This window comes from Perna viridis, chromosome 10, assembly GCF_037379345.1.
Source record: "Perna viridis isolate PV_CMFRI_1.1 ecotype Kerala chromosome 10, ASM3737934v1, whole genome shotgun sequence".
Classification (NCBI taxonomy): Eukaryota; Metazoa; Mollusca; class Bivalvia; order Mytilida; family Mytilidae; genus Perna; species Perna viridis.
In genome coordinates, this window is record NC_142454.1 from 36,437,627 (window position 1) to 36,456,139 (window position 18,513).

Here is an 18,513-nt window from a genome sequence, read left to right on the forward strand (position 1 = left end):
TGACGATTAAAAGAACAATGCACGACTTCATAAATTCATAAAAAGGGAACATTTTCAAACATCATCATTTAATAATATAAAAAAATCGAGGATAATAAATATTAAAACGTGTTATACGAATTAAATTAGTATGCTTAAACGTGAAAAAAAGACGTTCAATTGGAAGAGAATTGAAGGCTAAACCGTCTGACTTGTTCTTCGTATTTGAGCAATTTGTTGTACAGTCTCTATTGTCGAAGATAAAAGTGCGTTATTTCCACAAAGCACGAATTTGTGACTTGATTCATCTAATTTTCCAACAATATCTGTTAATTTTACGTTTTGTGTTTGTTTTGTATTTCTTTCTAATCGCCGATTATATATTGCGACAATTAAAACGTGGGTTTTGCCAACCTTCGAAGCAAGTAACTAAAGGGCACAGAATTTACGGTGTATACAATACGAAACCATTTCATTTTCATTTTTTAGATCTAGGAATTCTGCTTCCCAGTATGAAGTTTTCTGTAGTAAGTTACTAGAATGACACATACATGTATCCCAGTATGAAGTTGGATTTTTCTGTAGTAAGTTATAGAATGATATATACATGTATCCCAGTATGAAGTTGGATTTTTCTGTAGTAAGTTACTAGAATGACACATACATGTATCCCAGTATGGAGTTGGATTTTTCTGTAAGTTACTAGAATGGCACATACATGTAAGTGTATATTTTGTTCATTTTCATCTGGTTATTTTATATTTTAGTTTTATTGCTTTTACTTCTATTTCCATCAGAGATTCTGACTCTGTTTTTGTCCAAACTATGTACCGATGAGAGTATATTTTTGCATAGAATTAATTCTTGTCCCTTTTTAATGGTTTACAGACGATATTACATCACGTATGATAAATACCACCATCACCTAAATTGCACTACCTAACAGTTTTCTGCATTTGCTTGCTCTCTGAACATATTCAAACAAGTATGCCGTGCATAGTGGCGAATCCAGGATGTTCCAATAGTGGAAACCCCTTTTTGTTGGAGAATTGTGTTAACCTTCTTTCCCAAGTGGATCCGCACTGGTGTATAGAGTATAAAGAAAGTTAGGTTAAGCAAATTTCTTTTTGCTATTAACTGTTGATTGGTCGTTATGTCGCAATAACTATATGAGTTCTCGAAAGTGAGAGAATTGTCTGAAAAATACTTCAATATTTCAATATTTACTCTTAATACTGGTTTTCAAAATAAGTCTTTTTCAACCCTTGAAAAATGAAATGAGACGAACAACGGACTCAAATTATACATTAGATTATTAGGTATTACCTTGAGTTTATTTGTCTATGTTTCCAAAATACGAGGGATCGACTATATCTATGTGATATTTTCTTTACTTGTAGTTTATAATATTGTGTGTTAACAAAACTTGAAAAGGGTTTAATCAAGAATATTAATCATATAATTGTAAACATTTTTAGAAAGAAATGAGTTGCCGTTCTTCGTCTCAGCTCATTAAAACGAAGTTTTGCAACTTGTTGTTTTGCCCCACTACTTCATCTTCTTCTTCTTCTTCCCTTTCTTCTTCTTCATTGTTTTTACCCCACTTCTTCTTCTTCTTCTTCTTCTGCTCGTAAAGATGTCCCGGCAATTTCTCTGAAGCTGTTTACTAGTATTTGATTAATACCAAAACTTGGCTAAAATTTGGAATTTCAAAATGGCTGCCTATTTCAAAATGGCCGCCAAAACAAAAGCCGGAAAAATGAAAAAAAAATAGTGGAACTATTTAATTGTATGAAAATAACTCAAATACATTGTAGCTGTTCTTTACTTGCTGACATCACCGGCGTATTTTTTTTCGACACAGTCGGTATTGAGTTCGCCTTGATATCACGAGACATCCATGATGCTTATCCATGGAAACCTAACCGATGTAATTTACAACTTCTTATTTCACTGGCATTGTACAAATGCAATAGCAACCGGGAAATTTAAGGCTGCGTTGGGGGTATTGGTGTCCGGAATATTTTCGATTACTTTTATATATTGAACAATCTTTTATATATTAAATAATTGGAAATAGTCTACTTGCTACATAAAAAAAACCTTATCAATTGATAATCCATCTTGAACCTTTCCTCTTCAAAATCTCTGCCTCCGCACAAAACATGATGCAGGGACATTTATTTAAAGCATAAGGTCCTCGGCGAAAGTTAGAGTTACCCTCCTATCATGTATTCAATACGTATTGTGATTAAATTTACAGGGAAAGAAGAAGAAACCCGATTTTATCCATATTTGAACTTGCAAGTGTAATATCAGTGGATTTATTATTCCACGTCAGCAACTATCTTCTTCATTTTACAAGCAGGCATCTTTTAAATGTTACATTGAGTTATTTAGATATAGATAAGAATTTAAAAAAAAATGACTTAACGGGCGTTTTTCTTCATGAAATCACGAATTGTTTGCGGTGTTTGTTCAGATCGTGCAAAGTGCTCTTCAATAGTGGAGATCAAAAGGCAACAAATAAGGAATAAAGTCGAAGGTAACTGAAAGTTCACGAGTTTATTTCAAATGACATAAAAGAACAGGAAACGAACTGGTTTCACAGACCGTTATCAGTTTCTTTTACAAATGTTATCAGTGGACGCAATTGGCGAATGACATGCATACCAACAAGATTGTTTTGCTCAGATGTGTGAAAATCCGCGGGAAAAACAATATCTTTAATCTTTAACCTTGCAAGAATTAAATAGGTAGGACCCATATGTACATGTAACTTACTTCTTCTCGATTTGTTATCCTGATGTTTTGCATTTGCCACAAAGAAGTCTGACTAATTATGCTTGTGTGAAAGCTAAAGTAAATTGCTAGTTTCGAAAGGCTTGTAAGTAGGGATGGTAAATGGTTTTAAAATACAGGGGATATAACTAAAAAATAAGCTAAAATGCAAGCTAAATCTATTCCAAGCATAACGCAATTTACTTGAAGACAATATGATAAATATTAACAAAATTACGAATGTTTTTGTAGACCATTGTCTCTCTTTTTCTTCAGCGTCAATTCCCTAAATTATGTCCCAAACATCCAAAATATTGAAAAAAATATTTAAAAATGTTACAATTAATTTCATAAAACTTTAACAAGTTCAAAGTATTAAGAAACAATAAGTGTTCATTTTTAAATAGTTTTTAAGGCTAGTAAATCAAAATAAGCTGTCTGATAGAAGTAAAATAAGGGGAAGACAACTAAAAAATTCCACTATTTTTTTGGAAAAGTTATATTTGGTCTCCATTAAGCATGTAATAATCCACAACAAGATTCCAAATAAAAATAATAGATGTTAAATGCAAGCAAAAACTCTGTCCATCATTATGCATATCAATTAAAGCCTATATCACTAAAAAAAGATTAAATTAAGGTAGATTTTGAAGTCATAGCCTCTTTAATTTTTGTTCAACCTAGAAGGGCACTGAGTCGACGAACCAAGTATATACATGTAATGTCCAGAATTGTTAGTATATCGTAGTTCCTGCAAGTTTAATAACTTATAGCTTAAAGTGTTTGTTTCAAAGAGGTTTTTTGCTTTCCAAACATAACATTAAATAAAAGCAAAATCAAGGGGAGGCAATTGTAGACTGAAAAATAAAGGGAAAATAAAAATCAAATTAAAAACATGTTCCTACAGTAAATTGTTAGCTTTCAGTGTCCATAGTATTTTTAAGAAATTTTACACATAACTGAATTCATTTTTTGTATCAGGTTGTAACTTTCAAATATATAAAGAACAAAATATTTTATTCTTTTCATTTCACACATTTTATGCAAAAAGTCAGAAACTTAGTTTCTTTTTCAAGTTAGTTTCTGTTTGGTTTACACAATGTTCTCTGTGAACAGCATATCCTAACTGTATATGACTCACCACTTTGTCTTCTGTGTTTTGTTTTGTGATTAGTAGTACTGGTAATTACTTCTCAAGTGTGTCCTGAAATAGATTAATAAATCATAATTTATCTTGCTGGTGGTTTTCATCTATATATAATTCAAACTTTAACTCTTGCAGATATCTATTTAACATATACTTGATTTTATGGAACAGCTTATTTTGAAACAAATTTATTAGATACTTCTGAAATTTAATTTTAAACCTAATTTATGATGTAGATAAAATTCTTATTGCAACATTAATTTATCTAATAAAATTAATTTTCAATAAATAAATTTGTGGTACAACCACTTTTCAGGCTGACTTTGTCCAAAAATAATGTTTGTCTTTGATATAAATTTATCTTTGGGTCATGTATATAATCAGCATTGTTTACTTTAGTGTTACGGTCTTAACGTGAAACAGCCCCCCCCCCCTTCCCTTTTTTTTTAAATTCTCCAACAAGCACGTAATTAACCCTAATATTCGAAATAGATAATGTATTTCTTGGAAAAATATTTATTTTGGTTGTTTATTTCATAAACTGACTTGTTCTGAGCACATTCAACTGTATTGTTTACATGTTGTCAAGAACTTTTATGGGGGCCACCATATTTGATGAAAACGAGGCTCATTTTTATACCCTCAGTAAAATCATGTTTTACATAAATATACGCGATTGACTGTGAATATGCATTTTGAAATTGTTTACACAAATGATTTGACCAACCAAAAATCTGCATATCAACTGCATATTCACCTTAAAACACTTTAAAATCTTGAGATGTACACTTTGTTAGCGCTGCTTCAGATGAAAATTCGTCTGCAAAAAAAAATCAGTGTTGTTAATACGCTTGCTGAAATCATTTCTGCAAGTCATCATTAACTTTCGAAACCTCAAAACTGTGTATTTTGCCTGTAAATAAACGTTGTATGGACCAAAGTTTCAAACTGGGAAATGGAAAAATCCCGAAAACTTCCGGGACGAAATTATGTAAGTCAACTGGAGTTATCTCCCGTACTCTTTGCCGTCGCTATTGTAAGCATACATTTGTACCTGTTAATCAAATCTAATCTAATTGTGGGAGATTTCCAGCAATCCATCATAAAATTGCTTGAGATTTTGCATGACAACGTTATCCACATATTTTGTTGTTAGAAATAAATAATTCAGAGGATTTAAAATATTTTTTTTCAAAACCATAAATACATGATATATACAAATGAATCAACAAAATGAATTATTTATGTAGTTCACAGAAGTGATGCTTGGTATGGCATAAAATAGATTTTGCCCTGTTCCAATGTTCACCACTGGAATGTCAATGAACCTGGTTTTGATGGACTTGCTTCCATCTTTCAAAATGCGAATAAGAGTAGCAAAGAACGTTTTGGCACCCCTACCATTTCTTTCATCACATAAAATACTGAATGGTTTCTGTTTATAGTATTCAATCACTGTATGTTTATAGCCTCAAGACTTGGTACAATACTCTGCTTTATGGTTTGGGTGCATTTGGTCCTTTTACATTAAAATTTCTCTGCAATGTATTTTTTCTCAAAGTCGGTAAAATTATCAGCCACAAGGAATGGCAAGTTGTGTATGTCCACAGAGTTCGTAAAATGTTGACATAACTAACCATTCGAAATTGTAAATCATGCTATTTGTGGATATGAACGACAATAATTCTAGAGACTCATATGTCGATCAGTTGTTCCAAGCATTTTGATGATAAAGCACTTTCATGATCCACGCGGTTGTTGACATAAACAAAAACAATTGCAACTTGTCAGTGAATCTCGGGATTCCGAGAATTGCCAGGATTGGCCAAGGATGTACCAATTGAAACAAAAATAGGCATGAAAATTTGATAAATTCAATATCGGGAGGTTTTTATGGGAGGAATTCTTGAAATCATGAGGTCGACTACTATTTAATAGTTGTTTTATCCATCAATGCCATATTCTTGGAATTCGTAGTATGTAAGAAAAACCACGACTGGCTTCTTATTTTTCTCTCAACACATGCCGTCCTAATTATAACTTCAATGGAGCGTAAAATACACAATAACGGGAGTGCCAACCTGTCCTCAGGCCCACTAATCCTTTAATCCACCTGATGAACAGTTTCCAGATGTCAAGTATCAATTAACAAGATTGTTAAATTTTAAACATCTTTTTTATAAATGGTCGGACATGACGGCATTGTTTTAGTGAAATATCTGATTTGCATACGAACAAGGAAAAATAAACATTTTAACTGACCGGTGTAATGGATCCAATACACTGCTGCATTTTAATCAATAAATGGCTTGCAAACACAGGGAATCTTAAAAAATACTTATATAATATATTTAAAAGATTAATGATGAAAGGATATACATTTTAAGGAATTTACCAGAATCCTTTCAAATCAATGTGGTCTTCCGCTGGTGATTTTTCCTTGCTTCCGAGTGTATGCTTTACACAGAAACTAACTTTTCCATCGATTTCCTTTGCCAGGAAGGGGGTGCTTGTAATACCCGGAAGAATATAGTAATACTGTTACATGGGATTTGTAAATCTTGAATTTTGTGACAGAAGTTATCTTCTGTCTGTGAAATCATTAGTTGTTAAAGGAGAACAAAGCAGTTGCTTTTGGTCAGTTAGATTTCATTGACAATGCATCAGAATCGCACAATAATCAAACACAAAAGCCAAATTTTGCTACCACTTTTGTGAATAGTGTGAATCTAGAAAAAATAGATGAAACAACCAGATCATAAAGAAATTATTGGTAATCCTGTATTATAAACTTAAATTTTTATGTGTCTAACTTTTGATCATTCCACATTTATATTTTTGGTTAATAACATGTTTTTTAGTAACTTCTCTTAAGCAGGAATGTCATAACAAGGCAAAACAAATTAATGTGTCTGTTTCTTGCTACCCTACCTAGCCTCACATTCAACATGTAATTTACAGCACTATTTGCTAAGAGATAATTAAAAAAAAGGAAATTTATACCTGCTATGAGACAAAAATTACTGATAAAACTTGAAAAAATTGACCTGGACACAAACTAAAATTGAAAAATTGACATTTTATTACAAATAGGCCTACCTAGATCTGCATTTTAGTAACATTATACTATTACAAAAGCAATTATTACAAAGTTAAGTCCTAACTACCAAGAATTGGGACTAAAAACTTCAATTTCATGTAAGAGGGTACTGGCTGTCAAATTGCACTCTAAAATATTTTGGGAACAAAGTTGTTTAGCACACCAGGAGTTGAAAAAAACAGACTTAGCATACACAATGACTAATAAATCTACATATTGCAAGCTTGCAAAGAGATTTTAGGCAGAAAATGACACTTTAAAACCTAGACTTGAGAAAAATACCCAAAATTTGAAATATGACCCAAAATTTATGAAATTTCAACTTACTTACATATTATGAGGCTACTAATAAAAAAAAAAGAAGACAAGAATGGTCTGTTAAGTATTCCTGAGGTGTCAAACACTTAAACTTTCCCCAAAAAGATGAAAATTGATTACTTTTATTTTTTTGCCATATTCCTTAATAGGTGTCATACCACTATTTCTGGTCTCCACTACTTTCTATGTTAAATTCAGCTTTTTATAAGGCTCAAAATTTTTTTTATATCAGTACAGATGGTGCTAGAGGGGTATCATTGTAATGGTCACCCTTTATCTTTACTCTCATAAAAATACCAACGTACCTTATGTGCCTTCTAAGACAGAATGGTATAGTGAAAGTAGACAGGTGCAGAAATCACTACTTTCATTTTGAAATTTAGCCATATCAAGGGGCCTAGAGTTTTTGTTCTGAATTGTTTTATCCTACACTGAATAAAGAAAATGAAGTTTTTAGAGTATTGCTGATTCATTTAGCTTTCAGATGACACCAAGTTTGTATACCTATACTAAACAAGGAGAATGATAGGGTGCAATATTGGGACTACTTCGTGTCATTACGAACCACTTTCTTGTATGTGCAGGCGACTGGTTTCCGAAATAGTGATATTACACCTAAAGTCAAGATTGTTGTCTCATTAACTCAATGTTAAATGTTTCAATAAGTAGAATTATTTCACTAACTACCCTATATTTTCTTGCTGTTAGCAGGAAATAAGAGTATTATTTTTTTGTTTGTTTGCCGAATGAAAATGTCACAACAAAGGGTTGTAACAATAATGAAGTTTTGCCATTATCAATTTTTGTTCATTTTTCATTTTGTTTGATCAGTTTGGATTTGCTGGTCTGTGTACCTATTTTTAGGCATATTGTTGAATATGAAAGTAGCTCTTTCCAAAGGAGGTACTGAAGCTGTGTGAGCAGAACTTAAATTGGTAATCACCAATACAGAATTAAAATTTTCTGAATGCTCCAGATTCCACTTCTTAGCATCTATTAACTAATTGAATGAAGTACATATACATGTATTATGTACAGATACATGCATACAGGTTATCTACTCCCAAGACTAACTTTTTTCATTGTTTCATAATGTGTTGAAATTAATACATGCAGTATGACAGCTACCCTCCTACTACAATTAGGCCAAGAAAAAAATTTGTTTAAGGTTTGATTAGATGAAAAGATAAAGCAGGTAACTATAATCATTTTATTTTTGTTTTAATTATTATATATAGACAGGTATTGGGAGGATTTCTTGACTTTAATAGTGGTCAACTAAAAAAAGACACTTACATTTTATTAAAAAAAAATACCAAAAATGTGCTTGGGTAGGTTGGGGAACCTTAGACAGACATTTTTTTCTTGGCCTTTCATGCAGGCCTTTCCTTAAGAGGCAGTACCAGGTACTTTTACCCTTCTAAACTGCTGAAAGGTACCTCTAGAATTTTAAGGTTTCATACATTTTTATTAAACAAAATGATGAAAAGTACCTCCTACAAAATCAAAGGTACCTGCATTGCAAAAAATTAATGAAACCCCTGTTCATGTATTGAAGTATGAATTACCCTCTTGTTACAAAATTCCCAGTTGTGCAGTACTAGCTAGCCTAAGCTAAGAAAAGTAGGACTTCAGCATGTTCAGTGCATACAGTTAAAAGAATACTTTCTTTACACTCACAACTACTTAAAACTGCATATTTAAGCCGGTCATTTTTTTATGATAGAAAGTGTCATTGTTTACATGTTTAAATGATTTGCTGAACACAAAAATATCTGTTATTTAGTATGTGATTCATTATTTTCTATTTTAGATATAAACAGATACCACCATGTCATCTATTGACAAGATGAGTATCCAAGGGATACGAAGTTTTGGCACTGATGATAAAGAAAAACAGATCATACAGTTTTTTAATCCATTGACTTTGATTCTTGGTCCAAACGGTACAGGAAAAACAGTCAGTATTTCAGTAAACAGTGGGTGCTAAATCACTTATCATTTTTGTTGAAGTGTTAGCAACAAAATCTTTTTTTAAGTGTCTGTCCCTGTAAGCATTGGGCAAAATGGAAAAAATCTGAATGTGTATGTCAAAACCCCTCCAATCCTACAATAAAATATCATTGACGGATGCTTTCCCCATTTGAAAAGGCCATTATTTGATCTGCATCATTGGGTTAGCTTGTAAATTTTTCAAAAGATTGTTAGAAAAATGAGGTTTTTGGCAGAGTTATCTGCCCTTGAAATGTTCATTTGCAGTGCATTTCAGTGAAATTATATTTCAATGCACCAACATGATACAGAAAATTTTCTTCTTTTCCTTTGATTCTGCAAAAAGTCTAATGTCACTATCAAAATGATGGTGTTTTTTTTTTTCATACCATGTTTAACTCACTGCCTGATTCTCACCAAGATAGACACTTAAGCAAGTAGTCTAAAGGACTAGTATACAGAATCAGTCAGTACTCCCTAAACTGATTTACTAGTCTGAACCAAAATAAAGATTTTATTTAGGGTTAATAATTTTGTTTATTCTTCCAAAAAATTCTGCAAGAACTTGAATGATTGGTTTCTGCAATAAAAATACTGAACGATAAATATTATAGCTACTTTCCTAGATTGGAGGGATAAATGGAAAGGAGACGATTGTAATTGTTTGGTTACAATAATGAATCACACATTACAATCTGTCTATCAAAACTAAAAGACATAGAATATAATAAAGAAAAAAAGGAGGTATTTTTGTTTTACTAGTCTTATTGGTCCTGTGGAAAAGGAAAATTACTTGTTCAAATGGAAAAAGTCTAGGACATCAGACTAGTACCCTAAGTTACAGACTGGTTGTATGTTTAAGAAGATAATGTTTTTAATTTTGTTCTTTTTTTTTCATCATTTATTTGTTTAACATTGAACCTGCTCAAATTAAGGAGGTAGACCTAGGGTAGGGGACACAACTCTTACAAATCATTCAGACGTTTGTATTCAGCTTTTTACTGCAATCTCATGTAAGCATCAAAGTAACTTGGACTGATTTCATTCTGTTTCAAATTAAAGCTTGAAAGGCTTTAGTGAAATCGAATATGATATATCACTGATTTGAAGAGTTATGTCCCTTACCCTAGGTCTACATCCTTCAACTCATAATAAACCATAAACTGTCAAAACCAAACATCTCCTGAAGTTCCTCCTTATTTGGTTCAACACATTTTTTAAAAGATCTATGTAAACAAAATACCTGCCTACACTTAAACCAGTCCTTCAGTTAAAAACATGTTTCATTAAGAAAGGTTTCAATATTTATGTGATGAGAGGTTACTCCTTGGAACACATGTTCAGCATATAAATTTGCATTATATATGGTAGGTATTTTTTGTAATTTATGCGGAATTTTGCTTCCCAAATCATACATGTATATGGTCAATGGATTAAAAACAATCAAGGTAAGATCTGAGTGGTAATCAAAAGAGTATATTTCAAGGATAAGGACAGGACTGGGAAGATTGCCGCTTACAACAAAGAACTTGAAATAACCAAATTAACAAGTACAAAGATACAAAAGTAATTGAGCAATTTCCTACTCCACTTAAACATGGGAGCATGTACTATATATGTGCACTGGTCTGAGGAATCTCAGGTGAACCCTCAGAATTTGTATATATATTTCAATATACTCTAATCTGTAATAATTATTTCTTTTCAGACTGTGATAGAGTCGTTGAAATATATCACTACTGGTATAATGCCACCAGGTTGTAACAGAGGAGGAGCATTTGTTCATGATCCAAAGGTAAATGATAGCAGTAACAAGTTCTGGTATTGCAAGGGAGACAACCTTAACATATAATAAAGACAACAGAACTAAACATCATTACATATAAAAAGCAAACCCAAGAAAAATAAGACAGCACACAAAAAAACCAAAGTACTTAAATACGAACTCCCACAAAAAACAGGGAGTGACATCAGACATCAGTAAGTATTAATAAGAATATTAAAGCTCAAAAGAATTTTGCATGGTAAGTTCTGAAACTCCTGAAAAAATTAGTGTTACTTAAACTAGCTCTGCAATACTACATATATGAGCACAAAAGCACAGTAAGTCCCCCTTTGTTTTTTTAAACTGACTAGGTAATTCCCTTAAGAGAAAACATAATGACTTGTTGAGGACATTGTTATGTACTGTTTTTAATTTTTCACAGTATTGTAAACGTACTAATTTTTACAATGTACTAATTTTCGCAGTGGACTGAAAATCACAAAAAATTGCACTTACGAAATTGATTTTAAACATATTATGCCTATCATTTTTTGAATGGTGAAAATTGATATGTTTACAGTATGCAAATGAGCATGAAGTAAAAACAAAAGTTCAGTTGAGATTTCTTGATTTGTCTGCTAGAGAGACCATCATTCAAAGACATCTTATAGCTACTCAAAAAGTATTTGTTTTTATTTATTTATTTTTTTTGGCAGTATGCTAATGAAAGAGAAGTTAAGGCCCAGGTTAGATTGCAGTTTCATGATGTATCTGGACAACAGACAATTGTACAAAGAAGTATGACAGCTACACAGAAGGTATTATGTTTATGTTTTTTTTTAAGTTAGGCTATTCAAAGTTATATTTTGGTTCTCAGGCAATTTTCATGAAAACCAATAAGAATGGAGGCCATGTGAGCTATTGCCATCACTTGGGGTCCGTGGTCATCATTAACAATTATACAAAACTCTTCTCTGAAACTACTTCACTAATCATAACCAGGGTTTATTCCTCGAATGCCAACATCCTTTGATCTACCGACTATTTACCTGCAAAATTTTGTTGGCATTCAAGGAATAGGTGTCAGTGGTTATAACAACAAAGGTGCATGCTTATCAAAACACTCATACTAATTAACAGATAGGTAAATTACAGGTGACTTATTTCAGTTCATATTTCAGATAGTTATTCCAGTTGTTAAAATCTTTTTTATTTTTTGGCTGTTTCTACTTAATTATTTCTTCACAAAATAATACATATACATGTATAGCATAAAAGACTTTTGAATTATTTTTGTTAGTCCAATAACTTGAGGATATTTTTTATCTATCATTCTACTTTATGTAGGAGTACTATTACTAGAACTGTTACTAAGTATGACGTTTTTGTTCAGTTAAATAAATTATTTGTAATTGTTACACAATGTAGGAGATCAGTTTTTGCTGTTAGTGGTTTAAGGACTATACTCTTATTACCATTATTTCATATCACATGAGGCATAAAAAGTAGAAAATAAATATATTCATATAAATTAGTTAAAACACTAGAATGATAAAGAATGAAATAAATCATTAATATAAAGTTCAGAGTTTGAAAGAATAATCAAGGGTACCAAGGTTATAGTGGTAATAAAAAGAATGTAATCCAGGGACAAAGACCAGACATGGAAAACTGACATACACAACAAAGAACATAAAGTATCGAAAATCATACATACAAAGTAACAAAAGCAAATGAGCAACTCGGAATCCACTAAAAACTGGGCGCATGGACCAGGTGCACCGGTGGGGTAATGTTTATTGATGTTAAATTTCTGAATTTCATTAATATTTTTGTATATAATTTATACATTTCTTAAAAAAAAGTAAGACAAATGTTAAAATTTTATTATATTTTTACAAATTTTTAATAATTCAAGTTTATTATATTCTTACATATTTTTTTTTAAATCTGCTGTTTTCCATATGAAAAAAAGGTATAAAATGTTCCATTTATCAACTAATTAATCTCAACAGTTGAATACCTGTAAAAACATTTTAATTGTAATAAAAAAAAACACCTGTTGTTATAATATAAACATCTATTGAAATATTTTTGTTGGCATTCAAGGAATAGGTAACATATAAAATGTTGGCATTCGAGGAAGACACCATAACCAGACCTGGTATGAATGTTCTTAGGGGTATCCTGCATGGAACTGATGTGGTGATTTTTTATTTGTCAAAAAACATGGCTGCTCTGTTAATAAAATAGAACATATGGTCAGACAGTAGTATTTCGCATATACCTCCAAAACCATTAGGTTTAGCAAAATTCTTTCAATTGCTGAAATGATGTTAATTAGAACTACAAAAGTCTTCAGATATAAAATTTGTCAGAAAACTCCTTGTAAGGGTTATTGCTCTTGAAAGGGGAAAAATGACACTTTTTTTTACAGTTTTCGGTCAATATCTTGAAAACTATGATAAATTAAAAGAAACTTTCAATTGTTGAAATTATCCTTACGATAACTACTACCAAAGGTTTCTTGAGTTTACAAATTGTTGGACAACTTTTTGTTAAATTTATTGCCTTTGAAAGGCAAAATTCAACCAGGTGTGCGATTCAGGCTCCTTGGAGCCTCTTGTTTTACTTCTTAACGGTCCAGAAATTTTGAAGGTGCTTTTTTGTTTTATTTTGTTAATTAATATGAAATTATTTTGTTGATATGGCAATAAAAATGAATAAATGAGGCAACCTGAAAATGGACAAGGAAGGGTCTGAAGACCATTTAAACTTTGAATGGCCTAAGAACGGAAAAGATGTCAGTTAGGAATATAATATTAATATAAAGATATTATAAGTTGTTATAAGGCTTAGTTAACTATAACTATGATAAATAAATGAAAGTAGCCACATTTAAAAAGTTAAAAGGACTAAATACAAATTAGATATTTATAAAATGTGATCAAACAAGGAAGGGGAAGTCCAGATTTTCTGCATTACGGCCTTTGTCCGGGCAATACTGCCCAACCCTGGCAAGAAGATGCAAAATCAAGTTAAAATACTGTGTCATCTAATTTGCTTGGCTTATTCCACTTCATAGTAAGTTTTTATAGTAGAATTTGCCATATCCACTATCCTGATTTAATAAATTGGCGACTGTATCAGTGGCCTTTTTGTAATTTGTAAGACTTGTGTCATCCTTCTTCAAAATTTCTATTTTCAGAAGGAAAGAAAAACTATTTTTATGTTTAATTTATTAGCTAAAGCAGATCACACTAAAGACATTGGATGGCGTTATTACCAGAAGAAATGCTGCTGGTGAAAAGAAAAGTATCAGTTCTAAATGTGCTGAAATTGACAAGGAGGTACAGCACTGCATACTTGTAACAATTCTCTGACCAGATACAATGCAGGGGATATGAAAGTATTGTTTTTTTTATGTTTTTGTTCGATTGTATTTTCTGCATGCAGTAGATTAAGAAGGGAAATTAGCTGAGAAACTTATACAACCAGTAATTCATGAATGAGATTGTGTAAAAAATGCTGAAAAAAACCACTGATATTATTGGGCATATTCACATACACATTGTTTGTGTTCTGGCCTTCTGAGCTTGAGGAAGAGTAATCAAGGGAACCAAGGTTATAGCGGTAATCAAAAGAATGTAATCCAGGGACAAAGAACAGACATGGAAAACAGACATACACAACAAAGAACATAAAGTAACTAAAATCATATGTACAAAGTAACAAAAGCAAATGAGCAACTCGGACTCCGCTAAAAAGTGTACTCCGGCAACCTCAGCATAAGGAAGAAATGTGCTTTTGCAACCTCAGCTTGAGGAAGAAATGTGCTCTGGCGATCTCAGCTTGAAGAATAAAATTAAATTCCTTTTGCAATACATGTGTAGTTATTTTTTTTTTTTTAATATTTTGTTTCTAAGACTAAAATGAATTATAATATTGTTGTCTCCTGTCACCAGCCAGGAAAATGGGGTAGGTAGTTAGGGATATTATTTTATTTTCAAAAATCATTTTACATTGATTTAATGGTGTAACAATGTAGACAAGCCAAAATGGTCATGTAAGTGTAGGCACAAGAAAATAGGATAGGTAGGGAAGCATGAAACTGACATGTTATTTTGTAATCCTAACCTAGAAATACATTAAGTAGCACTCCAGCTAAGAATCATGCAAAATGTGATTCATGGTTGGAAAGCCTGCATATTTTTATTTTTTGATATTTTGTTTGAATTGCCATAGTAAACAGAAACTAACATTCGGTTTTTCAAATAACCCATGTTCTTAGGGGATAAAAATTATATAGAATGCACTGTAGATTTCAAAATTAAGGGAGATAACTCAAATACAATAGAATCTATTGCATTTCCAATATTGATTATCATCTAAGAGCAGACAGATTGGAATGAATAATTACACATTTCATAATATAAACCCATAAAACAACTTAACTACGAAAACAAAAATATGTAGCCTTTTTTAGGGTGTATCACATTTTTCAGATTTTGCATGATTCTTACAAAGACTACTACTTAAAAAGATCTCATTTGGAAGGATTTCTCTTATTTTTGTGTGTGTTTGTCTTTAATTCCGTCAAAAGAAAGTAAATTTTACTTAGGTTCTTAGTTACAGCTACATTCAATCTTGAAATTTGTACTCCACTCTTGATGTGTCTTAAAACCTGCATTCTTTTTTTGTTCTATTTTATTTTAAGATGATTACAGCTTTAGGAGTTTCAAAACCAGTATTAGAGAATGTCATCTTTTGTCACCAGGAAGAATCCAATTGGTAAGCCAATAGAAAGGGATGGCCAGGAAATAAATGTATTGAGTTTGAAATTGTGGGTTTGACAGTCACAGATTGAGTAAACAGATAGTTGTGACATCAATCTTCAAGTAACAATTAAATCAGGACAACAACAAACCTTAAAGTACTATACAGTGTATATCTCTATTCTAGAATAAATGTTAAATATATTGGTGAAAGTGACAATTCTATGATCGTACAGACAAACAATGCCATCATTTTAACATCCAAAAACCTTTATATTTAGACAGATTCGTACTGAAAGTATGAAATTGTACACCAACTAAATAGTACACATGTAACATTTACCAGCAAATAAAAGTGTATGTGCCTTCACAATATTTTTCAGGCCTTTGAGTGAGGGAAAACAGCTGAAGGATAAATTTGATGACATATTTGCTTCCACTAGATATGTAAAGGCTTTGGAAACTATTAGAAAATTGAAAATGTCTCAGGTTAGCAACTTAGTTATACCCATTGCATATAGAGCCTTGTGTTAATTCCTTAGCAGACCCAGTCAGTGCTTCCACAAGGTAAATGCAACAATTTACTGTTGAAATTTGGTTTAGAACTGAGGAATTTTTACAGTAAAGTGTTGCATTACTTTGTGGAAGTACTGACTAAGAAAAAAAAACACAAAAAAAGGTATATTGTGATGCTATTGCTAGAAGTGTACTTAGGGATATTTGTGGATTAATTGTGGGGGGACAGTTGGGAGGCACCTCTATTAAAATTTGATGGGTGGTTATTTAAGATAGTTAGCTTTAACAATGAAATAAAATAATTATATGAAGGGTGGAGCCCAATAAAAAGTGTTTCCTGACCCCCACCATACATTTATTTCTGGAATAGCCCTTAGTTATATGGTCTATTTTTATACTTTGAGTTTGTATATAATATTTACATTTTTACATCTCCCTTATGAACAATTGAAGGGCAATGCTCAGCATGTTAATTGTGTCATCTGCTTGTAAAGGGAGATATCCAAATGAGTTACATAAAGTCATTTTATTTTTATTTATTTGTGAGCACTGTTGCTCTGTTTTTGATTTTTGTTGTTCAGGACCAAGAAGTAAAGAATTACAGGACAGAAGTTAGTTTTCTCAAACAACACAAAGACAAGGCTTCTCAGGTAAGCAGCTCATGGTTTATAACTTCTCAGGTAAGCATATTGTGGTTTATAATGAGAAAATAATTTCATTATATTTCTTTTTAGTTTTCATGCCATTCAGTTATTTTTTTTATTCTAAGGCCATTTTGCTTGAAAGCTGTTGCAGAGGGAAGCATTTCTTTGACATTGTTTTCACCCGAAGATCTTACTATATCTATATTCAGATATGGCAAGTGATATTTTTTTAGCTCACCTGGCCAAAGGCCATGAGAGCTATTGCCATCATTTAGCGTCCGTTGTCATCTGTCGTCGTCGTTAACAATTTTTCAAAACTCTTCTCTTCTGAAACTACTTGACCAATGGGAACCAAACTTGGTATGAATGTTTCTTAGGGTATCCTGCATAGAACTGATGTGGGGATTTTTTATCTGTGTAAAAACATGGCCACCATTACTAAAAATAGAACATAGGGGTCAGACAGTAGTTTTTTGCATATATCCAAAACAGTTAGGTTTAGCCAAATTCTGACAGGGTAAAAGTGTTCAGAATGATGAGATCCATCTGTGGTCAAATTTTCATTTTAATCTATTTTGCCATGTTGGAGTTGTTGCCCTTTTTTTAACATTTTATTTGCTATTTTTTATGTTATTTCTTTCAAAAATCTTCTCCTCTGACACTACTGGACCAATTGGAACCAAACTTGGTATGAATGTTCCTTGGTTTGTTTGTTTGTTTGTTGGGGTTTAACGTCCGAGCAGCAATATTTCAGCTATATTCAGACAATGAACATGAAATTGATGATAAAATGAACATGAAATGATGATGAAATGAAAAAGGGATGGGACACAAGGACAATTGGGTCGACAAATTTTGATTGCCACTGGAAATAGGGAAAGGATGGGTAGGGTCGGGTAATTCAGCCTCCTGTGGCGGAGCCCTATGGTTCCTACTCCAGGAGAATACCACAGCAGGGTTCTTTAATGTGCGAGGAATGTGGCATCTTTCCCAACACAGTGCACCATTATGGTTTGCGGTAGGGGTATCCCATTCCACCACTTGGGGCACACAACCCAGTTGCTCTGTGGGCAGAGCGCCCTAGCCCCCGGCTAAGGTTCTGAGCACCATTTATGTTCCTTGGGGTATCCTGCATGGAACTGATGTTGGGATTTTGATCCATTGAAAAACATGGCCACCATTATGAAAGATAGAACATAGTGGTCAGACAGTAGTTTTTCACATATATCTCCAAAACCATTAGGTGTAGCTGAAACTATCCTTATTCTTAGGACTACAAAAGCCTTCAGGCATAAAAGTTGTCAGACACCTTCTTATAAGAGTTATTGCCCTTGACAGGGGAAAATGACAGTTTTTTTTTTTTACAGTTTTCAGTCAATGTCTTGAAAACTATGATAGATTTAGACTTTCATTTGCTAAAATGATCCTTATGATAAGGCCTATCAAAGTTCTTGAGTCAAAATTGTTGGACAACTTCTTGTTTTTAATTTATTGCC

General features: G+C 32.2%; 1 protein-coding gene and 1 long non-coding RNA gene across 3 annotated transcripts in view; one reads left to right on the forward strand and one right to left on the reverse strand.

Moving 5' to 3' along the window:
• The first annotated feature begins 2,468 nt into the window (after positions 1-2,468).
• The window catches only part of LOC148605628 (DNA repair protein RAD50.L-like), a 44,766-nt gene continuing 28,721 nt past the window's right edge, over positions 2,469-18,513 (forward strand). The window contains exons 1-8 of one of the 2 annotated variants that reach the window (XM_088548078.1): positions 2,469-2,524; positions 9,139-9,285; positions 11,026-11,112; positions 11,799-11,900; positions 14,328-14,432; positions 15,800-15,873; positions 16,241-16,346; positions 16,955-17,023. In XM_088548078.1, the coding sequence (XP_088404204.1) occupies positions 9,157-9,285; positions 11,026-11,112; positions 11,799-11,900; positions 14,328-14,432; positions 15,800-15,873; positions 16,241-16,346; positions 16,955-17,023 (672 nt within the window). In that variant the 5' untranslated portion in view covers positions 2,469-2,524; positions 9,139-9,156. Of the gene's footprint in view, positions 2,736-9,138; positions 9,286-11,025; positions 11,113-11,798; positions 11,901-14,327; positions 14,433-15,799; positions 15,874-16,240; positions 16,347-16,954; positions 17,024-18,513 lie in introns of both variants that reach the window. The other variant, XM_088548079.1, reaches the window with a different exon arrangement.
• On the reverse strand, positions 3,850-6,399 carry LOC148605629 (uncharacterized). The gene is made up of 3 exons (XR_015915766.1): positions 6,303-6,399; positions 4,665-4,727; positions 3,850-3,964 (listed from the first exon to the last, which is right to left on the reverse strand). It is a non-coding gene; the product is annotated as an uncharacterized LOC148605629 (long non-coding RNA).